General features: G+C 43.8%; 2 protein-coding genes across 3 annotated transcripts in view; both read left to right on the top strand.

Moving 5' to 3' along the window:
• Positions 1-2866: 2866 nt before the first annotated feature.
• On the top strand, positions 2867-15564 carry SH3BP5L (SH3 binding domain protein 5 like). 2 transcript variants are annotated; one of them, XM_072429792.1, is made up of 7 exons: positions 2867-3021; positions 6598-6819; positions 8638-8700; positions 8783-8911; positions 9496-9657; positions 10349-10522; positions 11382-15564. In XM_072429792.1, exons 2-7 carry the CDS (start codon positions 6619-6621, stop codon positions 11793-11795), a joined length of 1143 nt encoding a protein of 380 aa, XP_072285893.1. In that variant the 5' UTR covers positions 2867-3021; positions 6598-6618; the 3' UTR covers positions 11796-15564. The 2 variants fall into 2 exon arrangements, with proteins under 2 accessions (XP_072285893.1, XP_072285894.1); XM_072429793.1 differs by lacking the exon at positions 2867-3021 and adding an exon at positions 3528-5340.
• A 7751-nt stretch (positions 15565-23315) lies between these two features.
• GABBR1 (gamma-aminobutyric acid type B receptor subunit 1) overlaps positions 23316-23459 on the top strand; it is an 81935-nt gene continuing 81791 nt past the window's right edge. The window contains exon 1 of the transcript XR_011923365.1: positions 23316-23405. The gene's annotated coding sequence lies outside the window, so the exon portion shown is untranslated. The remainder of the gene's footprint in view (positions 23406-23459) is intronic.

Genomic DNA, 23459 nt, shown 5'->3' with positions numbered 1-23459 from the left:
AGTATATTAGTGTGATGGTCAGTGGGAAGAATTCCTCTTACATTGCTGGCCATTGGGAGTAATGTCACCCTTATAGATAATCAAAAAGACCCTTGGTGTCCCCCAAACTGACCTGAGAGGTGCAAATTGCTCATTGCTCAAGGAACCCCCAGCAACCTCTGGAGGAATCCTGGCTGAAATGCTGCTCTAAAATAAAATAAATTATAATTAAAATAACTAATAATAATAATAATATAATAATAATAATAATAATTACACCAAGAACACCATCAGCATGTTGAGATTCAAAGCATATATATATATATATATATATGTCCCTTTATTTTTTTATTGAGTTTAAACCCACTGTCAGTTTTTCTTTTGTTATCTGTGGGAGATTTCCTATCCCTTCCTATTCTGCAAATGCAGAGAAGATCTTCCCAGGGTTGTCTCTGCACACAATCGTCCCCATTGGAAGAATTCCATTAAAAGACATTGCCAGTCGGGATATACTAATGTGTTGTGTCACCATTGTCACTCAGAAAAGCTGTGACAAAGTTGTGCCAATGAGCAAATTTATCAAAGCATTGCACTGGATATTACATCATCATGGAGTATATTGAACATAAATGATATAATTGTTGTACAAAATATAAAAAGATTGAAAATAGTAAATTGAAGTATGCATTTTTTTCCAATTATTAGGAAAATGACGGTGTGGGTGCAGTTCCCTTGGCTGTCCTGATGCTCTTTTGGCCATTTCAATCAATAGAAGATGCCCACCCCCCAATGAATGGGCAAATGTTGGTACTTGTCTGTAGGTACCAGAATATTATGTTTGGGTGTTCTGGCTGATCCATTGCTGATTACCGCCAATCTTCCTGTTTGTGCATGTGTTACCTGCTATGCGTCGGGCATCTCACCCATGTGCGCCATAACCAAGGAAGAAATATAGTTCTGCTGCTGAAATCTGTCTGGGTAATTGCATTCCAATGAGAGCCCAGATCACCGGAGAAGTGACGCAGAAATTAATATTATTATTAAAAAGGATTTATATAGCACCAACATATTACGCAGCGCTGTATATTAAATAGAGGTTGCAAATGACAGAATAATACAGACAGAGAATACAGGAGGAGAGGACCCTGGCCAAAAGAGCTTACAATCCAGAAATTCCCATGATTTGCAGCAGAAAATTAAGCTGTGACATGGGGCGGCACATTACTGAACAGGCTGAACAATATCGAATAATTGTAAAGAAATCATGTTAAGGAAGTATGAAAACCCCTCTATATTTTCCTAAATTCTTAGTTCCTAATTCTTCTGAACTTTAGGTCCACTTTATTAAGGAATTAACATTACATCCAATTCCAAACAAAAATTCACCAACCAGAACTTTATGGATAAGTTTCCAAGTTTATTTGTTTTAATGGCAGTAAATGATTTTCAACCAGGAAATATTTCAGTGAATGTCAGATTCACTGCCTAATAGATAGAGCCCATAGTGTTCTGGTTGATGAATTTTTGCAGATCGAGTGACTGCAATTCAATGCAATACGAAAGATACTTGATCTACAAAAATTGTGTAAATTGCCCCTATAAGGGATTTCAGTGTTCTCTTTTTTTAGCCGGGTGAGGGGTAATTTTTTGTAACCAATCAAAAACAGCTGAGTAGTTTACCGAATAGTGGCGGGCACACTGGCTTAAAGGGGGTCACACCTAGGATAGAGGGGTTGCAGCCAGGATGGGTGGGATGGCACTTAATATGGGGGGCAGTCAGGATGAGGAGGGCATTTAGGATGAAGAGCAGTCAGGCTGGAAGGGGGCAGTTAGGATGGGGGCAGTCAGAATGAAGGGGGGCACTTAGGATGGGGGGCAGTCAGAATGGAGAAGGGTACTTAGGATGGGAGGCAGTCAGGGTGGAGGGGGGCAGTTAGGATGGAGGAGGGCACTTATAATGGAGGGCAGTCTGTGTGGAGTAGGGCACCTAGGATGGAGAGCAGTCTGGATGGAGGGGGACACTTAGGATGGAGGGCAGTCAGAATGAAGGGGGCACTTAGGATGGAGGGCAGTTGGGATGGAGGGGGCACTTAGGATAGGGGCAGTCAGTGTGGAGTAGGGCACCTAAGATGGAGAGCAGTCTGGATAGAAGGGAATACTTAAGATGGGGGGCAGTTGGAATGGAGGGGGTCACTTAGGATGGGGGGCAGTTGGGATGGAGAGGGCACTTATAATAGAGGGCAGTCAGTGTGGCGTACGGCACCTAGGATGGAGGGAAGTCTGGATGGGGGGGCACTTGGGATGGATGGGGGGGCAGTCAGAATGAAGGGGCACTTAGGATGGGGGGCAGTTGGGATGGAGGGGGCACTTAGGATGGGGGCAGTCAGCGTGGAGTAGGGCACCTAGTATAGGCAGCAGTCAGGATGGAGGGGGGCACTTAGGATGGGGGCAGTTGGAATGGAGGGGGCACTTAGGATGGGGGGCAGTCAGAATAGTGTTTGTTATTTATCAGTGCTATTTATCAGAAAAGATACCCCAAGCTCCATGCATATATGTTAGATACATTTGATAATTGTGTAAGCCTTTGGGTGTATTTTGTTTTGTTTTTAACATGTCAGACCTAACACAAGCAGTTCCCCTTTGGTCTAAAGCTATAAAAAATAATTAAATTTTATTACTATTCACTTTTTCATAACAATGTCATGATTCATGTACAAATCACTGATGACAGGGTCTCTTTAAAAGTTCAGCTATAAGTTGTAGGCCAAAAGGTTTCCACGGTAACCAAACACCGCCCCTTAGCCCTGTACGGAGCCTGACGCTACACAAAGCCGGCGTCAGCCATGCTGTTGTACGGAATGCTTCCTGACCACGCCCCTGACGCTATTTTCCGCTTCCGGGGTTGCTAGGCGCTCCCTAGTTCCAGGCAACTGGACGGCAATAAACAGGCAGCGGTGAGGGGGGCTTTGGGTGACGTCACGGAAATCTGAGTGACGTCACATAGGAAGCCCCGTGCCATCATGGCATAAGGAGACAGTGCAGGTGGGTGTGTGGGGGGCAGGGGGAGGTTATGTGAATTGGGTGGGGTAGTTTCTGTGCTATCTGGGCAGCCTAGGGTGGGGCACAACAAGGCCCAGCATGCTCTTCTGCGTGAGCTGGGTCTTGCAGCCCCCCAGGGAAAGGTAAGTGTGTACCTAGGGGTGGCCTGCAATGTGTGCTCTGTATTGGGGGGACAGTTTCTGTTCATCAGTACCATAATGAGCAAATCTAAGCCTGTGTCCTGCCTAAAGTAACCTATCAATGGCCTGAACTTTGCATTGTCAGCAGGCCCGCCTCACACACCTCAGCGAACCTCCCCGGGGGGCTCTGAGTCCGAGGAGGGCCATGTATATGACTTCCAGAAATGGAATCGCTTTATTGGCTGGGGGATGTTGGGGAGCACTACCATTTGCTGGTGAATGTTGGGGAGAGCTACTATTGGCTGGTAGATGTTGGGGAGCGCTGCTGTTGGCTGGTGAATGTTGGGGAGCGCTCCCAATGCCTGGTGAATGTTGGGGAGCGCTCCCATTGCCTGGTGAATGTTGGGGAGCGCTCCCATTGCCTGGTGAATGTTTTAGGGGTGCTCTTATTGGCTGGCAGATGTTGCGGGGTGCTCCTTTTGGCTATCAGGTGTTGGGGGGCTCCCATGAGCTGCCTGATGTTGGGGGCCGCTCCTATTGACTGGCAGGTGTTGGGGGGTGCTTCTTTTGACTGGTGGATTTTAGGGGCGCTTCCATTGACTGGCAGATGTTGGGGGGCGCTCCTATTGGCTAGCGGATGTTGGGGGGCGCTCCTATTGACTGGCAGATGTTGGGGGGCGCTCCTATTGACTGGCAGATGTTGGGGGGCGCTCCCATGGGCTGGCTTGGCTAATGTTGGGGGGCGCTCCCATTGGCTAGTGGATGTTAATGATTGCTCCCAACTTATTGTTGGGTGTGCTGGTTGATGGGTATGTGAGCCAGGTAAATGGATTGCTTGCGTTGGGCTTCATATTATAGAAGTCAAGCAAATAAATTGTAAGGTGTATAGCTGGGTGACATCCTATCTAAACCCAAGAAGTAAACATATTAAATTGCAGCTTTCCCTTCCTTGGATATTGCAGCTGCATTGTGTTTTTCCGATCCTGCAGATAGAACATTTCCTCTCCATGATTTGGGCTTACAGGAAGTGACAGGGACACAACATTTCTGGCAGGATCATTATGTATTTTCTGTACATGAATAGGGTGCAATATGACGTATTTTGGGGGCTTTGTCCAGTTTGGTGGTGAGGTTGTGGTGCTCCTATCACTTCCTCGGGGCAGGAGAAGCCTGGGAACTGCTTTCTTGGGGGAGGAGCTACAAGTAACTGATGGCAGCCCCATGTAGAATGAATGGGGGGCAGGGGGTGTCAGTGAGTAGTTCAGTACTGCAGTTAGCCATCTGCTGTGAAATGTACAAGCACTGGGCCAGGGGAAGGAAGAGAAGAGGCACCGGGAGCTGGAAAAGAAAATCGGGAAGTGATCCAGTGTGACCTTCAGTGTCCTTAATTCATGCAAACTCCATTATCTGATATTTAATCCAATGAACAAGTGTCCAGAAATTTCACATAAAACATGGACATTGTCCCAGGCTCCGTCTGTTCCGGAATTCCTCCTCCAAAAATATTATTCTATAAATTCACAGGGACATCATAGGGGGCTTCGGCCAATGGGGATTTATCCTCAAGCAGCATCTACTGATTAATAAAAGAGAAATGTGAATTTTCCAAAATAAATCGTTATGGTGGAAAAGAGAGATCCCCGGCTGGAAGCCTGGAAGACTTTACAATATTTGCTCCATCCGGTTCCTGACAGGAGCACTTACCTGAGACTTGGGGGGAGAAAAATGTATTGATTGTATAAAGCAGCCAGTCTCAACTTGGGGGAACCCTTAGAATAACTTCCAGGTCCTTACGGAACTCTTTCTATAATTAACATATCCACAGATCACAGTATATTAGTGCGGTGGTCAGCAGGAAGAACTCCTCTTACATTCCTGGACATTGGGAAGAATGTCACCCCTACAGATAGCCAAAAACATCATTGGTGTCACTAAGCTTGACCTGAAAGGTCATTGCTTGAGGAACCCCTAGCGCCCCCTGGAGGTACCCTGGTATAAGTGTGGGACTTTGCAGAATGCGGGTGCATTGTAAACTAGCAAAAAAAGTGTGCTTTGGGTTACCATTCATTCCTAAAACGGAACTTTAACGGAAAAAGAAAAATCCCCTTTGAAAAGTCCTCTGTCCATCCACCAAGTCCCGGGCTGGCTCAGCTTTTTTTTTTTTCCAGCGCTGGATGGAACGGTGAGCACCGCCATCTTCTTTCTTCTGGGTTCTTCTGTGCGGTTGGGCACTTTTTTTTTTATTACAATATAGGAAAGCTACTGAGCACCCATTCTGATCTCTGGCACGCACCAAAGAAGGAGCCCGCAGCCTCCTGGGTTATGTGACATTTGTTTCCCTGGAGGCTGTGGGTTCCCCTTTCACCATGAGGGTACAGGCATAAGGGAATCTCCCCCTAAAAGTTTAGGAAGTTTTCCTTTTATATATTATTAAAAACATGATATCTCCACCTTAATAGCACCCCAGATACATTTTGCCAATACGTTGCTCTTCAATATGTTCTCAATGTTCACCCCAGATTTTCTTTTAAGCCGGGCGGGAATAAGTTGTAGGCAGTGGCAGGCCCGGTATTGTGACCCAACTCTTCAGTAACCGTCAAAAACAGCCGGGTGGTTACTGAAAAAGGCCGGGGAGAACACTGAGTTCTGTATTCACCTTTTATGTTACTGGTCACTTTGCTTTTAAAAGTTCAGTGCACAATTTTTGATCCCATATGCAACCCCAGTTTTTAGGATAGCCCTTGATGACGTCCTAACATACTTGCTGTTTTTTTAAAACACGGCTGTTCATGGCTGTACTGATTTCAGGTTCTTGTAGTCTGTTCAGGAAAGTTCTGTGATTGGTTGCTGTGGCTCGACTCGGCTCCTCCATGTAGGATAACACTAATGATATTAGTCTAAAGCTGAATGACATCATTAATTAAGCCCTCACTCAGGTTTGTAATGAGATCCTCACCGTGTCAGCACACCGGCCTCGTCCTCCGGGTCAGCTACAAATGTTTATATGATAAGAGATGGATTGATGATCATCCTGATGGTGACCACGGTTGGCATATATGAGTCCATGGTGCTGGAGTAAACACTTCTAACTTGTGTCATGTCTTTCCTGGAACCTTCCTTATGGGGATGGGATATCGCAGGAGATGTATGGTCGGTCAGGGTTGTAATGATTCAGGATAATCTGAGATCACCATCATTATTGTAGGTGTTGGGAAGCTTTTGTAAAGGGGGTGTATGGTGTGTTGTCTGTAGAGGATCAGCGTTGTACAAAGAGGGTGCAGTAACTCCGGAGGAACAATGACTGAAGGGTACTAATGAGTTGGGGTAACTGTGTGGGGTGGACAAACGTCAAACTTCCTACTTAGGTTGCTATGTACATGATAGAGTGGAAATGTTAATATTCCTCTTTTGTATTCTTTCTGCTGTTTCTGTGTTACAGTGCTGAAGGAGCCATGCACCTATGAGCTGTCCCATCATGGAGGTCAGAGAGGGTCCCCCATGTGAGGAGAGGCTTCCGACTCCAGGAGCCGAGGACAACCCAACCGACCACCCAGAACTGGAAGGAGAAAGCGGTACTGATGTGAAGAAACCAGCTGAAGATCTCAGCGACGGCAAGACAGATGGGGGCGAGTTAGAAGAGGAGCTGGATCCCCGAATTCAGGTACAATTTTTATACTCCGGTGGGGCCATATACGGCCCTCGGGCTATATACTTCCCGTTAGGCTTTTTTATCTGGCCCATTGAACTCTCTCTACTTCAGCGGTTCCGCTGAAGTAGATCAGCAAATCCCAACTCTGGCCTGTGCCCTCCCAAGCAGTATCCGGAGGACCGCGCTGGGGGGCCGCACCGGCCAGAGCCACGGACCATGTCCCCTGTACAAATCCCGGGCTCGGGGAATTGGGTGGAACAACCTGCCCTATTTCCCATCACAGGCTCAGATCTGGGATGGGAGAGTGGGCGGGAGTATGCCATCATGACGTCATGTTCAGTGACACTTGTCTCAGCGCACCATACATCTGATCCTGGCCCGGCCTCTCTGCCAAAATTTAGAACCCATTGTGGCCCCTGAGTCAAAAGGTTTTGCCCACCTCTGCTTTAAAACATCCCACACTTTGTCTGCATGGAGAGCTAAAGCTCCTGACACAAAACTTGCATTCAAATATACTCTCAAATACCATATTAATCTATTTTTTGCAAACCCAGATGTCATCCTGAAAAAGTAGAATTGATATCATCATTGTCCTGTGGGGAGAGCAGGGGTATGGGAGCGGCAACCAGGCCCGGCAACTACAAGCTGCCTGCAGAAAACTACTGAAGGGGGCGCATACAAGACCATTTACCCTGCACAAAGAGGGAGAGAGCAGCAGTGATAATTCCTAATACAAGCTGCTTAATGAAAACTGTAGGATGGGGCAGATACAGGACCAGTCACCCTGCACAAAGGGAAAGAGCAGCAGTGACCAGTCCTAGTACAAGTTGTCTAATTAAAACTACAGAAGGAGATGGATACAAGACCAGTCACCCTGCACAAAGGGAGAGAGCAGCAATGACATGTCCTAATACAAGTTTCCAAATTGAAACTACAGAAGGGGGTGGATACAAGACCAGTCACCCTGGGCAAGGGTAGAGAGCAGCAGTGACAAGTCCTAGTACTAGTTGCTTAATAAAAACTATAGGTGGGGGCAGATACAAGGGAGCAGCTCTGAGCAATGACAGCTCCTAATGCAAGAAGCTCCTGCACAGATACGAAGTGTAATACTGGATTACTACACAGATCTAGAACACTCCAAGATTCAGTAATAATCTTCTTGTATTTAGATGATATTTGCAATTCCTAGTTCAGCTGTAACCTGAGATGATGCCGGATTTTTCCTTTGCCATGACATCACTTTTGGAGACTAACTAATGAGGAGTTCTCTATGCTATAGCCGCAGGGCATGCCACCTTTCCTCTACAGTAATTTACATTCTTCACATTCTTGATGGCTGTGATTCTCTGGGCCCCCAAGGGACACTATCAACACTGAACAAGTCACCGGCATTTGCATTGGTTGCCTCCTACAATCCAAAAATATATTGATGGCCACACTGAATGTAGTCCGTGTACTTGAAAGCTGCTGTCAGTGTCGGTTCTGAATGGTTCCCTATGCTTTAGTTCCATACAGATGTTCAGTTAATGTTGCTGGAAGAGATGTTTTGGGTCATGAATGATCTCTGTACTGACAGGATGCTGAGCATCTAATTCTGTTCTTTGTATAGGGGTGGGGCATCAGCTTCAGTAGTTGAATTTGTAATGATTAGACAGTTGAGTGTGTTGAAAATTATATTATTGCAGTGTTTTGTAACATGTAAAGTTACTTCTAGTGCATTATGCTAGTTCCAGGGCAGTGACAATGAGGAGGTTTGGTGTTACTGTCGTCCTGTTACCTCTGTCCTCTCTTTCTTGCTGTATAACATTTACCATTGTGTCTTCTCTCCAGGAAGAATTGGAGCGTCTGAACCAGGCCAGCGAGGAGATCAACCAGTTGGAGCTGCAGTTGGATGTGAGTTTTGGATCATTTCTCTGGTATTTTGGCTGAATGCTCCTGCCAGTAATACTCACATGTATTATTCCACCTCCTGCAGGATGCCCGTACTGCTTATCGCAGAATTCTCACGGAGTCAGCGAGACGCCTGAATTCTCTGGCCACTCAGCTTGGAGCCTGCATCGAAAAAGCCCGGCCGTATTATGAAGCAAGAAGACTGGCCAAGGAGGTAATTATCTGCTGCTCACTGCACTGTCAGCTATGCGGATCAGTATTTTGTGATGGTTTCAGCCAATCAAAAGGCTAAAACACAAAAATCTGGTAAATCGCACATATACTGCAGTTTACACATCATCCACAGGTAATCCAGACAGATAATTTATAGGGCTCCTATTTCCAAATTGTACATACCAGCACATGCTTTGGTGTTATGGTTTCCCCAACTAGATGGAAAAATATCAGCAAATAATGCAGCTAGACAGCAATATCCATCCATCTGTCCATCCATTCTTCCATTTCAATGAATAACTTCTGAGCAGTCACAACTTGGAGCCCCTCCTAATCAAAGGTACAACAACACTCTCTCATTGACCTCCACTCAGATCAAATTTTAACCAGCAAAGGTGCATATCAAGGACCCACAATGAGCCCCTATGTGTACAGAGCCTTTGGAATTACAAGATCAATCCTTTCACGTCTATTCTTGTAATGTGTAATTCAAAGCAGGTGCAAGAAAAAAATAACATAACTGATATAAATGGGGCATTTTATGTATGCACGAAGGTCTCAATTTGTGACTTTTTTTTTCTACAGGCACAGCAGGACACTCACAGCGCAGCTCTACGGTACGAGAGGGCGGTGAGCATGCACGCTGCTGCCCGGGAAATGGTGTTTGTAGCTGAACAGGGTGTCACTGCTGACAAGAACAGACTGGACCCAACGTGGCAAGAAATGCTGAACCATGCTACCTGCAAAGTAAGAGGGAAAACATACCCTATGGCCTTGAGTCCTTGTGTTAACCACCCTAGTGCCATGTAGAGTTTTTTTTTTTTTTTTTTATTTTTTTTTTTTTTTTTTTAATCCCAGTGCCGTTTTAAATGGAACCTGAACTTAGCAGTTGTTGTCCTATAATTGATAAATTCTATATCTGCCTCTTGTAAGTGACAGTCGTTCTTTAGCACTTAGCCCAGGTGCTGAACTGACTTAGTCCTGATCTTGCTATCCTGATGCAGGTTATTTGCAGCAGATCACTCAAACCCGACACAGATAAATGGATGTGACCGCGCTCTGTGCTGACACAGCACTTCCTGTCTGGCCAGTGACTGTCAATAACTTTGGGACCCCAGGGGCTTATAGGGAGGGAAAGGATTTGGAACTTGGTTAAATCTAAATGAAAGAAAATAAATATTCAGCCAGATATAGGTTGTTGTCAGTTGTAGTTTACTTGTCAAGTCAACCTGTTACAAAAATTTTTGGTTCTAAGCAGGGAGGACATCACTGCCATAAAGGCAACAAATTATTACCTGGCATGAAGAACTGAAATGTTTATTACCCCTCCCAGAAATTAGTAAACTTTAGAGACTGGACAGTGTTGAAAAAAAATTGATGAGTTTTTTTTTATTTTTTTAAATTTTTTTTAATACTCTTTTATATTTTTTTAATACAGGTGAACGAAGCAGAGGAGGAACGGCTCCGCAGTGAGTTTGAGCATCAGCGGGTGACCCGGCAGTGTCATGGAGCCGAAGCCAGAGTGCAGACTTTGCAGAAGAGCCTGAAACGCGTCATTATTAAGAGTCGCCCCTACTTTGAACTGAAGGCGCAGTTCAACACGGTGCTAGAGGTGACTGACACTCTGTTGTGCGATGAGGATCAGCTCCGGCTGGTCTCTGTGACAAACATGTAAATAAATGAATATTCCCTATTCAGATGAACATGATGTCATAAAAGTGGTGTGCATGGGTCATCACTCCTTTTTACTCTTTCTATGTACACTTACTGTATATTTTAAATACCAAAAAAGCAATTCTCCAGTATCCAGGAGATATTCCTATAACACAAGGTGTCCACTTAAGGTGCCTATGTATATAGCTAGCAGCTTTATTTCTAAGTAGATGGTCCAGTAAATCTGCTGTCCAATCGAATACTGTTTGGTCAGCTCAGAATATTACTAGCCTATCTCTCCCACTTAGCTCTGTAACTGTAGGCACTGTGGAGCAACTAGCACACAAAGTTCTTTTTTTTCCACTTTCATTGACTCAGATTCTGCTGAACTTCCCTCCCAGAAGTGGCTTGGTAACTCAACTGCACATGATCTCCACCTCCTCCCCTACCTAAGTAATAAAGTAATGATCCCCCTTCCTAGCTGTGACTCAGCAGCTTAGCTTTCTTTTAAAAATACTAGCTGCCTGGCTATGTCTGGTTTAGTGCTTTTCAAGGGGAATATATATGCAAATTGGGGAAATTCCAGCATAAAACCCTTTTCTGCAAACTGCAATCTCTGTAATCTTCGGCATGCTTGCTGTAGGGTAGCAGCTCAAAGTAATGAGGCTAGAGGATGAGCATAACAGCCAGGAATCTAGCATTTTCAGATGGAGTGACCAGTAATTGCGGCTGCAGTGTCTCTCTGACCTTAGTGTTACAGCAGATTTTCTTACCCTGTGTAACTTATACCTATACCTATATCTTTTGTTCTTTCACAGGAACACAAATCTCGTGTCACATCTCTGGAGGTCTCGGTGTCACAGGCCAAGCTGCGGTACTCAGCGGCACTCCGTAATTTGGAACAAATCAGCGAGGAGATCCATGCTCGCCGCACTAAAGGACCCCTTCTAACACTCAGAGCCCCACCACTTGGGGCCGAAGCACCTACCCCCATGACAGACAGCGAGATGGACCCAACCGCTGACACGGTTTCCCTTTTTAGCTTGCAGACCATCGCTTCTGACTTGCAGAAAAGCGACTCAGTAGAGCACTTGCGTGGTCTGAGCGATGTCACCAGTCTGGATGGAAGAGATATAGAGGCTGAGGAAGGAGAGAGCAGCATGGGCCGGGAGAGAGCTGGTGATAGAGGAAGCAGGGGGACATTCGGCCATCACAGGAGTGTCAGCCTCTAAACCAAGGATGAGGCTCAAACCAGATATACATCAAAGGACTTCATCTAACCTAACAAAGCATGTCTTATGTGGGTGAGAACAAACAGGTGCTCTTGATATAAGACAAAGGGAAGCGCCAAACTAAAGGGAGTTGGTTGCACTACAGTGTTGCTTTATGGGCATTTAAATACTTATGGGAACTCAGCAAGGGAAATGAGAACTGACAAGCTTACAATGAAGATCTGACATTTGCTGACAGAACATTCTAGATCCAGAAGAGGATCATTTATAGAGTACGATGGTTCTACAGCTATTCATATAATAATGGTACAGAATACTGGGAATAGTATATGGGAAGGGAGACGCCTGTTGCTGCTATGAGAACGCTGTCTGTTTGATGCAGCCCTCAGAATGTCTGTATTTCAATAAATATGCATTGATGTGTTGCTGTCTGGGCAGAATGTTCAAAGAGCACCTTTCACCTTAACGTGGACAAATCCTCTTGTAGGTCATCCTCCTCCATCTATCTAAAGGGCTATGTAAAAGTAAACAAAACTGCAGCATTTATTTTAAGATAAATTATAGAAACAAGTCAGTTTAACCCCCCTAGCGTTCCAGTTCAGTCCAAATTTCAATGCAAAAGCGTTAATTTCTTTTAATTGCTGTAATTCTTAGGCCTAACTCACCAAAATTTATCCAATATTTAACAAATTTAATAATACATTTTAAATTAAAAAAAAAAAACGCAAAAATATGTTACAAAAAAAAATAGGTAAACATGTAATGTAAGTGTACAGTAGCATATATAATATAATTATTTATATATTATATGAACATTTCTTTGTATTGGACCCAATACAGCTATTTTGTATTGAATTTAATACAAAATTATTTGAATTTCCCGCCGATCCCCCCCGCCTGCACTGATGTCACCCGGAAACCCCGGAGAACGTCTCTGCATTGCACGGTTGAAGATCGAAGAAGACGGACGTGTCCCCAGGACCATCAGGACGACGGGATGACAATGGAGCAAGGTAAGTGGGGTTTTTTTTTTTTTTAGGTTAAAGCTACCCCCAGTGTGACTTGGAAATACCGCTATTTGCAGGTAAAATCCACCCCGAGTCACACTTGGGAATAACGCAAGGGGGCTTAAAGCAGAACTTAAGTTGCACTTTTGAAAATGTTTTGTAGGGCCGTGCATAATTGCAGAGAGGAACAGGAGACCTCCCTTTTGCAATATTCATTCTTCTTACCTTTCTGATCGCTCTGTAGAACTGTTGCCAGGGTATCCGGCAATCCCAGCTTCTCTGTGTTTGTCAGGACTGAATGAATGTCATCCTAGCTCAGCCAATCAAGATGGGCAAAGATCCCAGGAAGGAAAAAGATGGCGCTGCCTGTGAGTATAGTGGGGTTTACTTCCTTTTTAACTGACTTGGAAGTGATCCACCCCCTGTTTTCATTAAAGAATGACTGTCAGGAAGTGTACAAGAAATCATGTTTACACTCGCCACACAACACGCGCTGTGCATCAGGTGGCTTGTAACCTAAACCTGTTCAGCCACCTCTGTGGTTGCATCCTCTCCTCCATGCCAGCCAAAAAATAAGCCTGAGGCTGTCTGCTTTCTGATTGACCGGGAGGAGAGAAAGTTTGGGATGCCACTGCAGCCCTTGCTGTATCAGTTATGAGTGGCCGTGTCGTACAGCTCTAGGTATGCTGGGTGTAAACATAAACACTTCCTGCTTTCAGGGTAATCTACAGATCCAAGGATCTTTATATAGCGTAAGGAGGTGAAGCACCCCCAAGTCAAGTTCCTGGATATCTGATTACATAAAGCATGACCTGTTATCCGTGCTTCATTTACCAGGACTTCACTTTAGGTACAAAGTTATTTGTTAAATAAATGCTGCCTGTTTCATTAATTTTCCATAGCTTTTCAGATGAGGGGGGGTAGGATGACAAAGAAGATCTGTGCAATTTGGGATGAGAGGTCTACTTTGACGTATAGGTAAGCTCTAATATATAACCTCTCTTATGAGACCACGGGAATCATTTAAGAATTTTGTTATATCTGTGTAAAGGAAATGCCTACCACGTTTTCGCGAAATGCTGGACCTTCTTCTTTCACATTACTTTCAATTATCACTATGTCCAACACTCTGCATATTACATAACTACCCCCTGTCTTGGTCACAATGCTGCCCTTTCATAAATGCAGTGTGGTCAGTGAGCGTTGTCACTGTAGAACCAGAAACCTGCTTTTGGCAGGATCAACAAGGTAAATAATGGTGACGCTCATGAGAACCCTGGGATATAAGTCTTACTTTATAATTATTCTTTTAGGGGGGCTTATAAAAAAACGTGAGCACTGCAAGGCAAATAGCTTTTGCATCTGTTTGCTGCAGTACGGGTGCTTTGTAATGCTCTGCCATTTGATTACCTGATGTCATTGATCATAACAGGCTACATCTATGGAGTTTAGGTGAAGGATCCGTTTGTGTCGGGTTTTATGATCCTTTCTGTAGATGTTCCTGATGATTATTATATAATACACACTTACTTTAATGGAAGTCACAACGGTACTTTCTCTACACTGATCAGCTGAAGCATGAAACCACCTGCCTAGTATTGTCAAGGTGTCCCTTGTGGTGCCAGTACAGCTCTGACCCACCAAGGCATGGACGCTGCATGACTTCTGAAGGTGTGCTGTGGTATATATGGCACTGAGACGTTAGTATTGGATCGGGGAAATCAGATAGTCACAGACATAGTGCTTCTTGCCCTTTTTAGCTGGGTACTTTTCACTTTTCAGTGACCACCCGGCTGTTTTTAGGTGGTTACTGATGAGTTGGTCACAATACAAGGGCTGTGACCTGCCTACAATTTCTTCCCACCCGGCTTAAAAAAAAATCTGGTTTGAACACTGCTCAAGTGCCCATTGTTGTTGGTTTGAGTAGTGAAGGAGGTCATGTTGATGGGTGCAGCCGTGCCCAGCAACCCCAGTGCCTACTGGGACTAATTTAACTTCATCCCAGCCTGGCCAATCAATCAATGCCAGTATTAGCTTTTTTCTGTAATACAATAGCAAATCCTTGGCTGTGGACCTATTTCGCTAGCCTGTGCCCATCCTATGCATATGATAGGCCCTGGGTGCCCATGACCTAGGTGGCAATTTACTTTTAAATCACTTTTGGTACTACATGAGGTGACTGTTCGCTTGCTGCCTGTTATATCCCCCCCCAATCTTTGCAGGCAACCAAATATTGGGAGTTACATACCCTCTCCATGGTTTTAATGTTTTAGCTGATCAGTGTATAGAATCTGTCCATAAGGAATTGTATCCATTGCCCACAGGGACCAGACTTCTGCTGGATTTCTCTAGAGCAGTAGATACAATGGGTCTGATTTATTTTAACTCTCCAAGACTGGAGAACATAGACTATCATTAGAGAACCTGGATGATCCAGCACACTTGGGTTTTCTAGAAATCATTATTTGGCCAAAGTTTTCGATCCTGGACCAAATCTATTCCAAGTTTGCTGCATCACTCAGGCTAACCCATGATAGTCTATCTTCTCCAGTCTTTAAGGGGTTTAATAAATCCCTCTCAATGGGAGAGTGTTTGTGGTTGACATAGGCAACCACCATTATCAAGACATTTTTTTATATGAAATCCTTACATCTGTAATATATATATAACATTAAAGTAGCTGTAATATAGAAGTGATGTGTATGGCTGGAATCTGATAAATAGCATATAGCTTGCTAATAAATGTATATGCACAGCAAGAACGCCGCATGTGATGTACACCTTTTATGTGAATGCTTATAGAGAGTTAAAGAGAACTCCAGGCAAGCGGTACAGAGGTGAAATACATAGAAGAAAGGATAAGACATATCTAAATTCCCTGACAGCTCTGCTTCTATGCCGGAGAATCACCACCGTAGTGCCCATGCCAGCCAGTCCGATCTCTGTTGGCATCATCTTCAGGCCATGCAGAAAAGGACCTTGTTGCAGACAGCCAATAAAAAGTGACCCCGGCAATGTGGAAATAAGAAGAGGTACATAGTAGACCGGGTTGAAGAGTCATGTGACCCCAGCTTCAGGTGCTTCAATAATTCATTTATGCTGCATTTTGGCTGCATTGACCTACACTTAGCCATTGGAATCAATACACTTCTTCTTATATCCAAGCGGGACACAGATAAAGCTCACGGCCCCGCATGCATTGTGATGTGATTGAGTCGGGCCTGGGGCTACGGCTTTCAACTTAGTTTACATTCTCGCTGAGCTCCAAGATTCAGCTTCTCTCTCTTATTTCTTAAAAAACAGCAGCGGGGAAACATCATAAAATTCAAAACGCGTTAGTGGTTTGTTCTCAGTCACGGAGAAAAATATGAATAAATTCCCAAAGAGGGGAACGTCACGGGCAAGACCACAGGAGGGCCTTATCTGCGGCAGACACACGAGGTGACACGCAGAGAGTGCGAGCAGAGCGTGCTGACAGAGATCTGTCGGGCACAGCTGGCGACAAGGTGACACGCTGCTCCTTCATGTACGCTGAGCCTTCCCGCTCCTCCAATTCCACACTGTACTGCCAATCTGCCCCCACCTCCTCCCTGCCACATTTACAAATGCCCCCTCTGCTGTCAGTGGAGACCTGCTCTCTAAGGGTATTAAGAGACCCAATAATTACAGCAGAGGATTATGGGAAGAAATACAGTGATGCCAACCAGCAAACTCAACTTTATTCTCTTGCAGTGTAGTCCTGGTGCAGAGCCACCTTTTTCCACCATAGGCAACACAGGTGTGCTGGGGTATCCGACAAGCTACCCCCACCTGCCTTCCTTCTTCCCATAGTGCACCCTGCTTCCATCTCTTCCGCAGGTAACGGGGAACAAACTCAGCCACCTTCATGAGCAAAGAGAAAACGTGACCAGTCCACTTTCTTCCATCAACTGGTTCAATTCCCTTACACTGCCATTTTCCGACAGTGGACAGGGTTTGGCATGGACACCGGTTCATTTGCAGCTATGCCGCCCTGTACATGGCAAGCTGAGATGCCCTGCGTGCCCTGGCACCCATCTCTCCTAGCCACCATTATGTTTTTCACAACTTTCTATAGAAGTTATTCTGGGATTGGATCACACCAGTTAGCCTTTCCCACCGCTCATGAATGAGACGGGGAATCTGCTGCCAGTTCACCCGTTTTTCTTTGACTCACTTTTAATAGGTGCTAACCACTGCAAACCGGAAAACCCCACCAGACCGCCATCTTGGAAATTCCCGAGCAGGTGGGTATATATACTATATTATCATTATATAACCCCGGTGTACACCCCGAGCAGGTGGGTATATATACTATATTATCATTATATAATCCCGGTTTACACCCCGAGCAGGTGGGTATATATACTATACTATCATTATATAATCCCGGTGTACACCCCACACCCCGAGCAGGTGGGTATTTATACTGTATACTGATATACATTGTGTAACCATCTGTGTATACATTGTACAACCTGGTGATTGTAACATACATTATATAATGTTTTATATACACACACAGTCTGTACATTTTGTTATACATTGTGTATATTGTGTATCATAGTGTATACAATGTATATATCTTGTATTCTTGTGTATACTTTGTATATGTTACACACCTGCAGCTTGTATACTACAGGCATCATGTATCCCACACCCGCAGCTGGACACGGCATGTATATGTTATGTAACCTTGTGTATCATAGTGTATACAATGTATATGTTATATTTCCTTGTGTACATTGTATACATCCCATACCCGCAGCTGGTATACTATATTATACCATACCATACTCTACCATACCATACCATACTACCAGCATCATGTACCCCACAGCAGGACACAGCCTATATATAATACACTGTTTATATATGATATTACCCATCATAGTGTATACATTGTATATATTATATATCCCTGTGTATACATTGTATACATCCCATAACCACATCTGGTATACTATAGTGTACTACAGACATCAAGCACCCCACACCCACAGCAGGACCTGTATATATTATAATATACTGTATATATTATGTGCCCCTGTGTATCATAGTGTATACACTGTATATATTACATATCATAGTGTGTACAAAGTATATAATTTATATCCTAGTGTACACATTACACACCTGCAGCTTATATACTACCGGCATCATGTATCCCACACCCACAGCTGGACACGGCTTGTATATCATAAAATGCACTGTGTATATTATATATCTCTGTGTATACAATGTATATGTTATATATTATTGTGTATACATTACACACCTGCAGCTTGTATACTATAGTATGCTACATGCCTCATGTATTCCAGTATATACAATGTATACATTACACTTATATACATTATATTACATACTATTATACACTGTGTATGTTATATGGTATATACAATATATATATAATATGTATCTTAGTATATAAAATGTATATTTTACACATACAGGCATCATGTGCCCCACACCTACAGCAGGACATGGCAGGTGTATATGATGATAAACTTTGTATATTATGTATCCCAGTGTATCATATATTATATATTATGTATTATGGTTTATACAAGGTATATATTTTATATCCCAGTGTGTCCTCTATTATATATTATGGTGTATACAAGGTATATATTTTATATCCCAGTGTATCATATATTATATATTATGTATTATGGTTTATACAAGGTATATATTTTATATCCCAGTGTATCATATATTATATATTATATATTATGGTGTATACAAGGTACATATTTTATATCCCAGTGTATCATATATTATATATTATGTATTATGGTGTATACAAGGTATAAATTTTATATCCAAGTGTATCATATATTATATATTATGTATTATGGTGTATACAAGGTATAAATTTTATATCCAAGTGTATCATATATTATATATTATGTATTATGGTGTATACAAGGTATATATTTTATATCCAAGTGTATGCATTACACACCCACAGCTGGGATACTATAGTGTGCTACAGACATCATGTATCCCACAGCTGGACCTGACCTGTGTACTATAATGCACTGTATATAATACACTCCCATAGCACTGTGTATAGTACAATATACATTATACAATCATCTATATACACCATATATAATATAAATTATTGTGCATACAAAGTTTATATTTTATATCTCATTATATACAATGTATACATTACACACCCACAGCTGGACCTGGCCTGTATGCACTATAACACATTGTATACGTCACAATCCTATAGCGGGTAACTTTCTATACTTTAATATAATTTTGTAATCGTATATATATACTGTATACACCCCACCACACACAAAAGTCATTATAAAACATTGTAAAATATTGTTCACTCTCTAATTTATGGTAACAGTCTAGAGGAGCGGTCGCACACCGGTGATCCGCGGCTCTGGCTGGTGTGCCCCCCACACATGGTACACCGGCCAGAGCCGCAGACCATGTCCCCCGTATGAATCGCAGGCTCAGGAAAGTGGGCGGCTTGTCTCTGGACACAACTTCCCCTCTCTTCCATTGGAGACTCAGACCTGTGATGGGAGAGTAGGTGGGTTCCGGCATCATGATGTCACTATGGGGGAAGTTTCTTCCCCTTTGAGTGACACCCGGCATAAACGGTCCGGAGCCGGTAAATTTAGTGGTACGTGGGTCCAAAAAAGTTGGCAACCACTGGTTTAGGGAATGCTCTTTTCTTGTAGACGCTAAATTCCAAAATCATGGGCATTATTATGGGGTCCCACCGCCCTTTTGTTGCAATAAAAGGCCTCACCCCTATTCTGGTGAAGGCCACATTCTATTCCAACTCCATAATGACTTGGTTTTGTTGTGGAGGGAATGGTGTGTCCTGCATAGAGGGCTGACCTCAACCTTACTGAACGCGGAGCCCCGGCCCCATCCCCACTGAGCGCGGAGCCCCGGCCCCATCCCCACTGAGCGCGGAGCCCCGGCCCCATCCCCACTGAGCGCGGAGCCCCAGCCCCATCCCCACTGAGCGCGGAGCCCCGGCCCCATCCCCACTGAACGCGGAGCCCCGGCCCCATCCCCACTGAACGCGGAGCCCCGACTGAACACAAAGCCCCGACCTCAACCCTACTGAAGGCGTAGCCCCGACCCCAACCCTACTGAACTCAGAGCCCCAACCCTACTGAACTCGGAGCCCCGACCCCAACCCCACTGAACACGGAGCGGCGACCCCAACCTTAATCAGCATGTTTGGGTGGATCTGTAATGCCAATTTTAAACCAGGTCTTATCCAACATCAATACCCTGGCTTACAAATATGATTTTGGTTTTATGGGCACAAAATCCCACAGACAACCCTCCACAAAATTGTAGAAAGCCTTCCAGGGAGGATAAGGGCTCCTGATTGCCACAAAAGGAATGGTGGTACTCTATTTTAATGTCCAAGGTTTTGCAATGCGGTGTCCACAAGAAATAGGCCTTCTACAAACTGCTATGTTGGAAATGCACAATTTTCTAGATAGCCTTGCATGCTGGAGCATTAGCACTACCCATACATGGCAACACCTGAACTCCATCATTGTAGAAGACCAACATACTTTGAGCCATATTTTGTACCCAGATTTCACAAACCTCCTCACACACAGTGTTTACCTATAAAAACAATTGCAGCTTTGAATGTGTGTTTGGGAATATTACCAGGCAGATAGGCAACTTTATTTATTACATTTAGTGGCTTTTTGTAGCTTAGGCATTTCTAAAAAGTGATGATGTGCTCAGAAACTGCCACAAAGTAAGGGAAAGAATCTTCCACTGATGTCCTGTAACGATCTATAAATATATTCTATTTCCCTATCTTGACGGAACCTGAGATTTTTGACCTTCATTTTAATGCAGCAGAGGTGCACACACATCAGTGTTCTGTAAAGTCAGGAGTATCTGATCATAGACAATGGAAGGATGGAGTGCTATGGGGGAAAGGTCTTCTCGTTGTTAAAGATTTATCTTAAGTTTTATATATATGTGACTTACAGGAGTATGCTGACCTCTATACATTTTATTAAGCTGTATACAACACCACCAACATGAAGACCATTGGACAAGATCATAAAGGAATTTTCTTTCATTCTATAGATAGAATGCCAGACCACCAACAAGACCGACTACTGGACATGATCACCATACATTTCTTTTACACGTAATATATTAAAATCAACACCTCCAACATAGCCAACCACTGGACATGATCACCATACAATAGTGTTACACTCCAAACAGAATACTACAACATCGCCAACATGACTGACCACTGGACATAATCATATTATAATTTTCTTTTATTCTATAGATAGAATGCTATACTACCAACATGACCAAACACTGTTAATGATCACCGTACATTTCTATTTCACTTAATATTTAGAACCCTACACCTCAAACATGGCCAACCACTGGTCATGATCACCATACATTTCTATTACACTATATATATGTATAGAACCCTCCACTTCCAACATGACCAACCACTGACCATGATCACCATACATACTATATATATAGAACCCTATGCCTCGAACATGAGCAACCACTGGTCATGATCGCCAAACTTTTCTACTACACTATATATTTTGAACTCTACGCCTCGAACATGACCAACCATTGGACAACTCTAACACGACCGTCCACTGGGCATGGTCATAAAACAATTCTAACCCACTCTGGACCCACATTTCTCAACCAGTGTTCCCCCAGAGGTTGCTACAGGGTTCCTTGAGTAATGAGCAATGTGCTCTATACATGGAATGCTACACCCCAAAAACGACTGACCACTGGACATAGTATCATCATAATATCATAGTATCAATCATAGTACAATTTTCTTTCATCCTGCAAATAGCAAACTGCACCACCAACATGGCCGACTACTTGGCATAATCATTATTCAGTTATTTTACACTCTATACATAAAAAAACTACAGCACCCCCAACATGACTGACCACTGGAAATGTTCATATTATAATTCTTTTACACTCTACACATAGAAAACTGCACCTCCAACATGGCTGACCAATGACACCTTCCCTTGCTGTGTGTCTCCAGTACCTTTTAGCCTAGTTTTGTGTTTGCGTATGTTTCGGCCTTGTGTCTCCCGTACGCTTCGGCCTTGTGTCTCCCGTACGCTTCGGCCTTGTGTCTCCCGTACGCTTCGGCCTTGTGTCCCCAGTACTAGTTGGCCTTGTGTCCCCAGTACTTTTCCGCCTTGTGTCCCCAGTACTTTTCCGCCTTGTGTCCCCAGTACTTTTCCGCCTTGTGTCCCCAGTACTTTTCAACCTTGTGTCCCTAGTATGTTTTTGGCCTTGTGTCTCCAGTACGGTTTTGGCCTTGTGTCCCCAGTACTTTTAGGCCTTGTGTCCCCAGTACATTTTGGCCTTGTGTCCCCAGTACTTTTTGGCCTTGTGACCCTAGTATGTTTTTGGCCTTGTGTTCCCTGTACTTTTAGGCCTTTTGTCCCCAGTACATTTCGGCCTTGTGTCCCCAGTACATTTCGGCCTTGTGTCCCCAGTACATTTTGGCCTTGTGTCCCCAGTACATTTCGGCCTTGTGTTCCCAGTACTTTTTGGCCTTGTGACCCTAGTATGTTTTTGGCCTTGTGTCCCCAGTACGTTTTGGCCTTGTGTCCCCAGTACAGTTTTGGCCTTGTGTCCCCAGTACAGTTTTGGCCTAGTCTTGCTTAATAAAACTTCTCTGCTGCTGTGGTCTCTTGCTTCTTTATAAGAGCTTAAGAGAAGTTGGCTTGCATCAGAACAGTTTTAGATTGGTGCGAACAAGGACAGCCTATCAACCAGTCAAAGTGGTCCCCTTGCATCTTTGTGAAAAGCACGTCATTGCAAAAACTACCTTTTTTACCTAAATAAACCAGGTTGGGGTTCTGTGTGTAGGCCAAGCCTATTGTAAAGGAAAAAACCAATTGCATTATCACATGCTTGCTTTTGGAATAAGCTCTTGTATGGCTGCTCATGATCTCGCACTGTTCAGTAACACCATGGACGATATTAGGAAATCACCCAAAGCTTACTTAAAGTGGAAGTAAACCCCAAAACAAAAAGATCACACTTTCCTTCAACCCCGCAGATCAGTCTGACCGTCAGGAGGTTTCTTTCATCGGGTCCCGCGTCTCCTCGGTATCTGTCTTCAACCCGGCACAGAAGGAGTGCGTCAGATGCCAACATCTTCTCCTCTTTCTTCTCCTTCCGGGTTCTTCTTCCTGTGTCACCCAATCTCGCACTGCGCATACGTGAGATCGGCATTTTTTTTTCTGTTGATGAAAGGGCTCCTTTTGCGCATGCCTGACATGCTCGAGCATGTGCAGAAGGAGCAGCCAAGAGCCTCCCGGGTTGCGTGACGTAGATGTATCATTATATTATACACTCATAGAGTGATTATTGTTGTAGAGATTCCAAGACTTTCCATTCCTGCACTGCTCCCCTCACATGTCGTGTTGTCCATTTAAAAAAAAAAAAAATACAGATCTTGCAGAGGAATTCAGAAAAACGAAAACCTGAAAAGCAAAACTGCAACCAGGCACATCCTCTATTGCAGAATGAACAGGTGATTATTATTATTATTATTATTATTAATAAACAGAATTTATATAGCGCCAAC

This window comes from Pyxicephalus adspersus, chromosome Z (genome assembly GCF_032062135.1).
Source record: "Pyxicephalus adspersus chromosome Z, UCB_Pads_2.0, whole genome shotgun sequence".
Taxonomy (NCBI): domain Eukaryota; kingdom Metazoa; phylum Chordata; class Amphibia; order Anura; family Pyxicephalidae; genus Pyxicephalus; species Pyxicephalus adspersus.
This window is presented reverse-complemented; position numbering and strand designations above follow the sequence as displayed.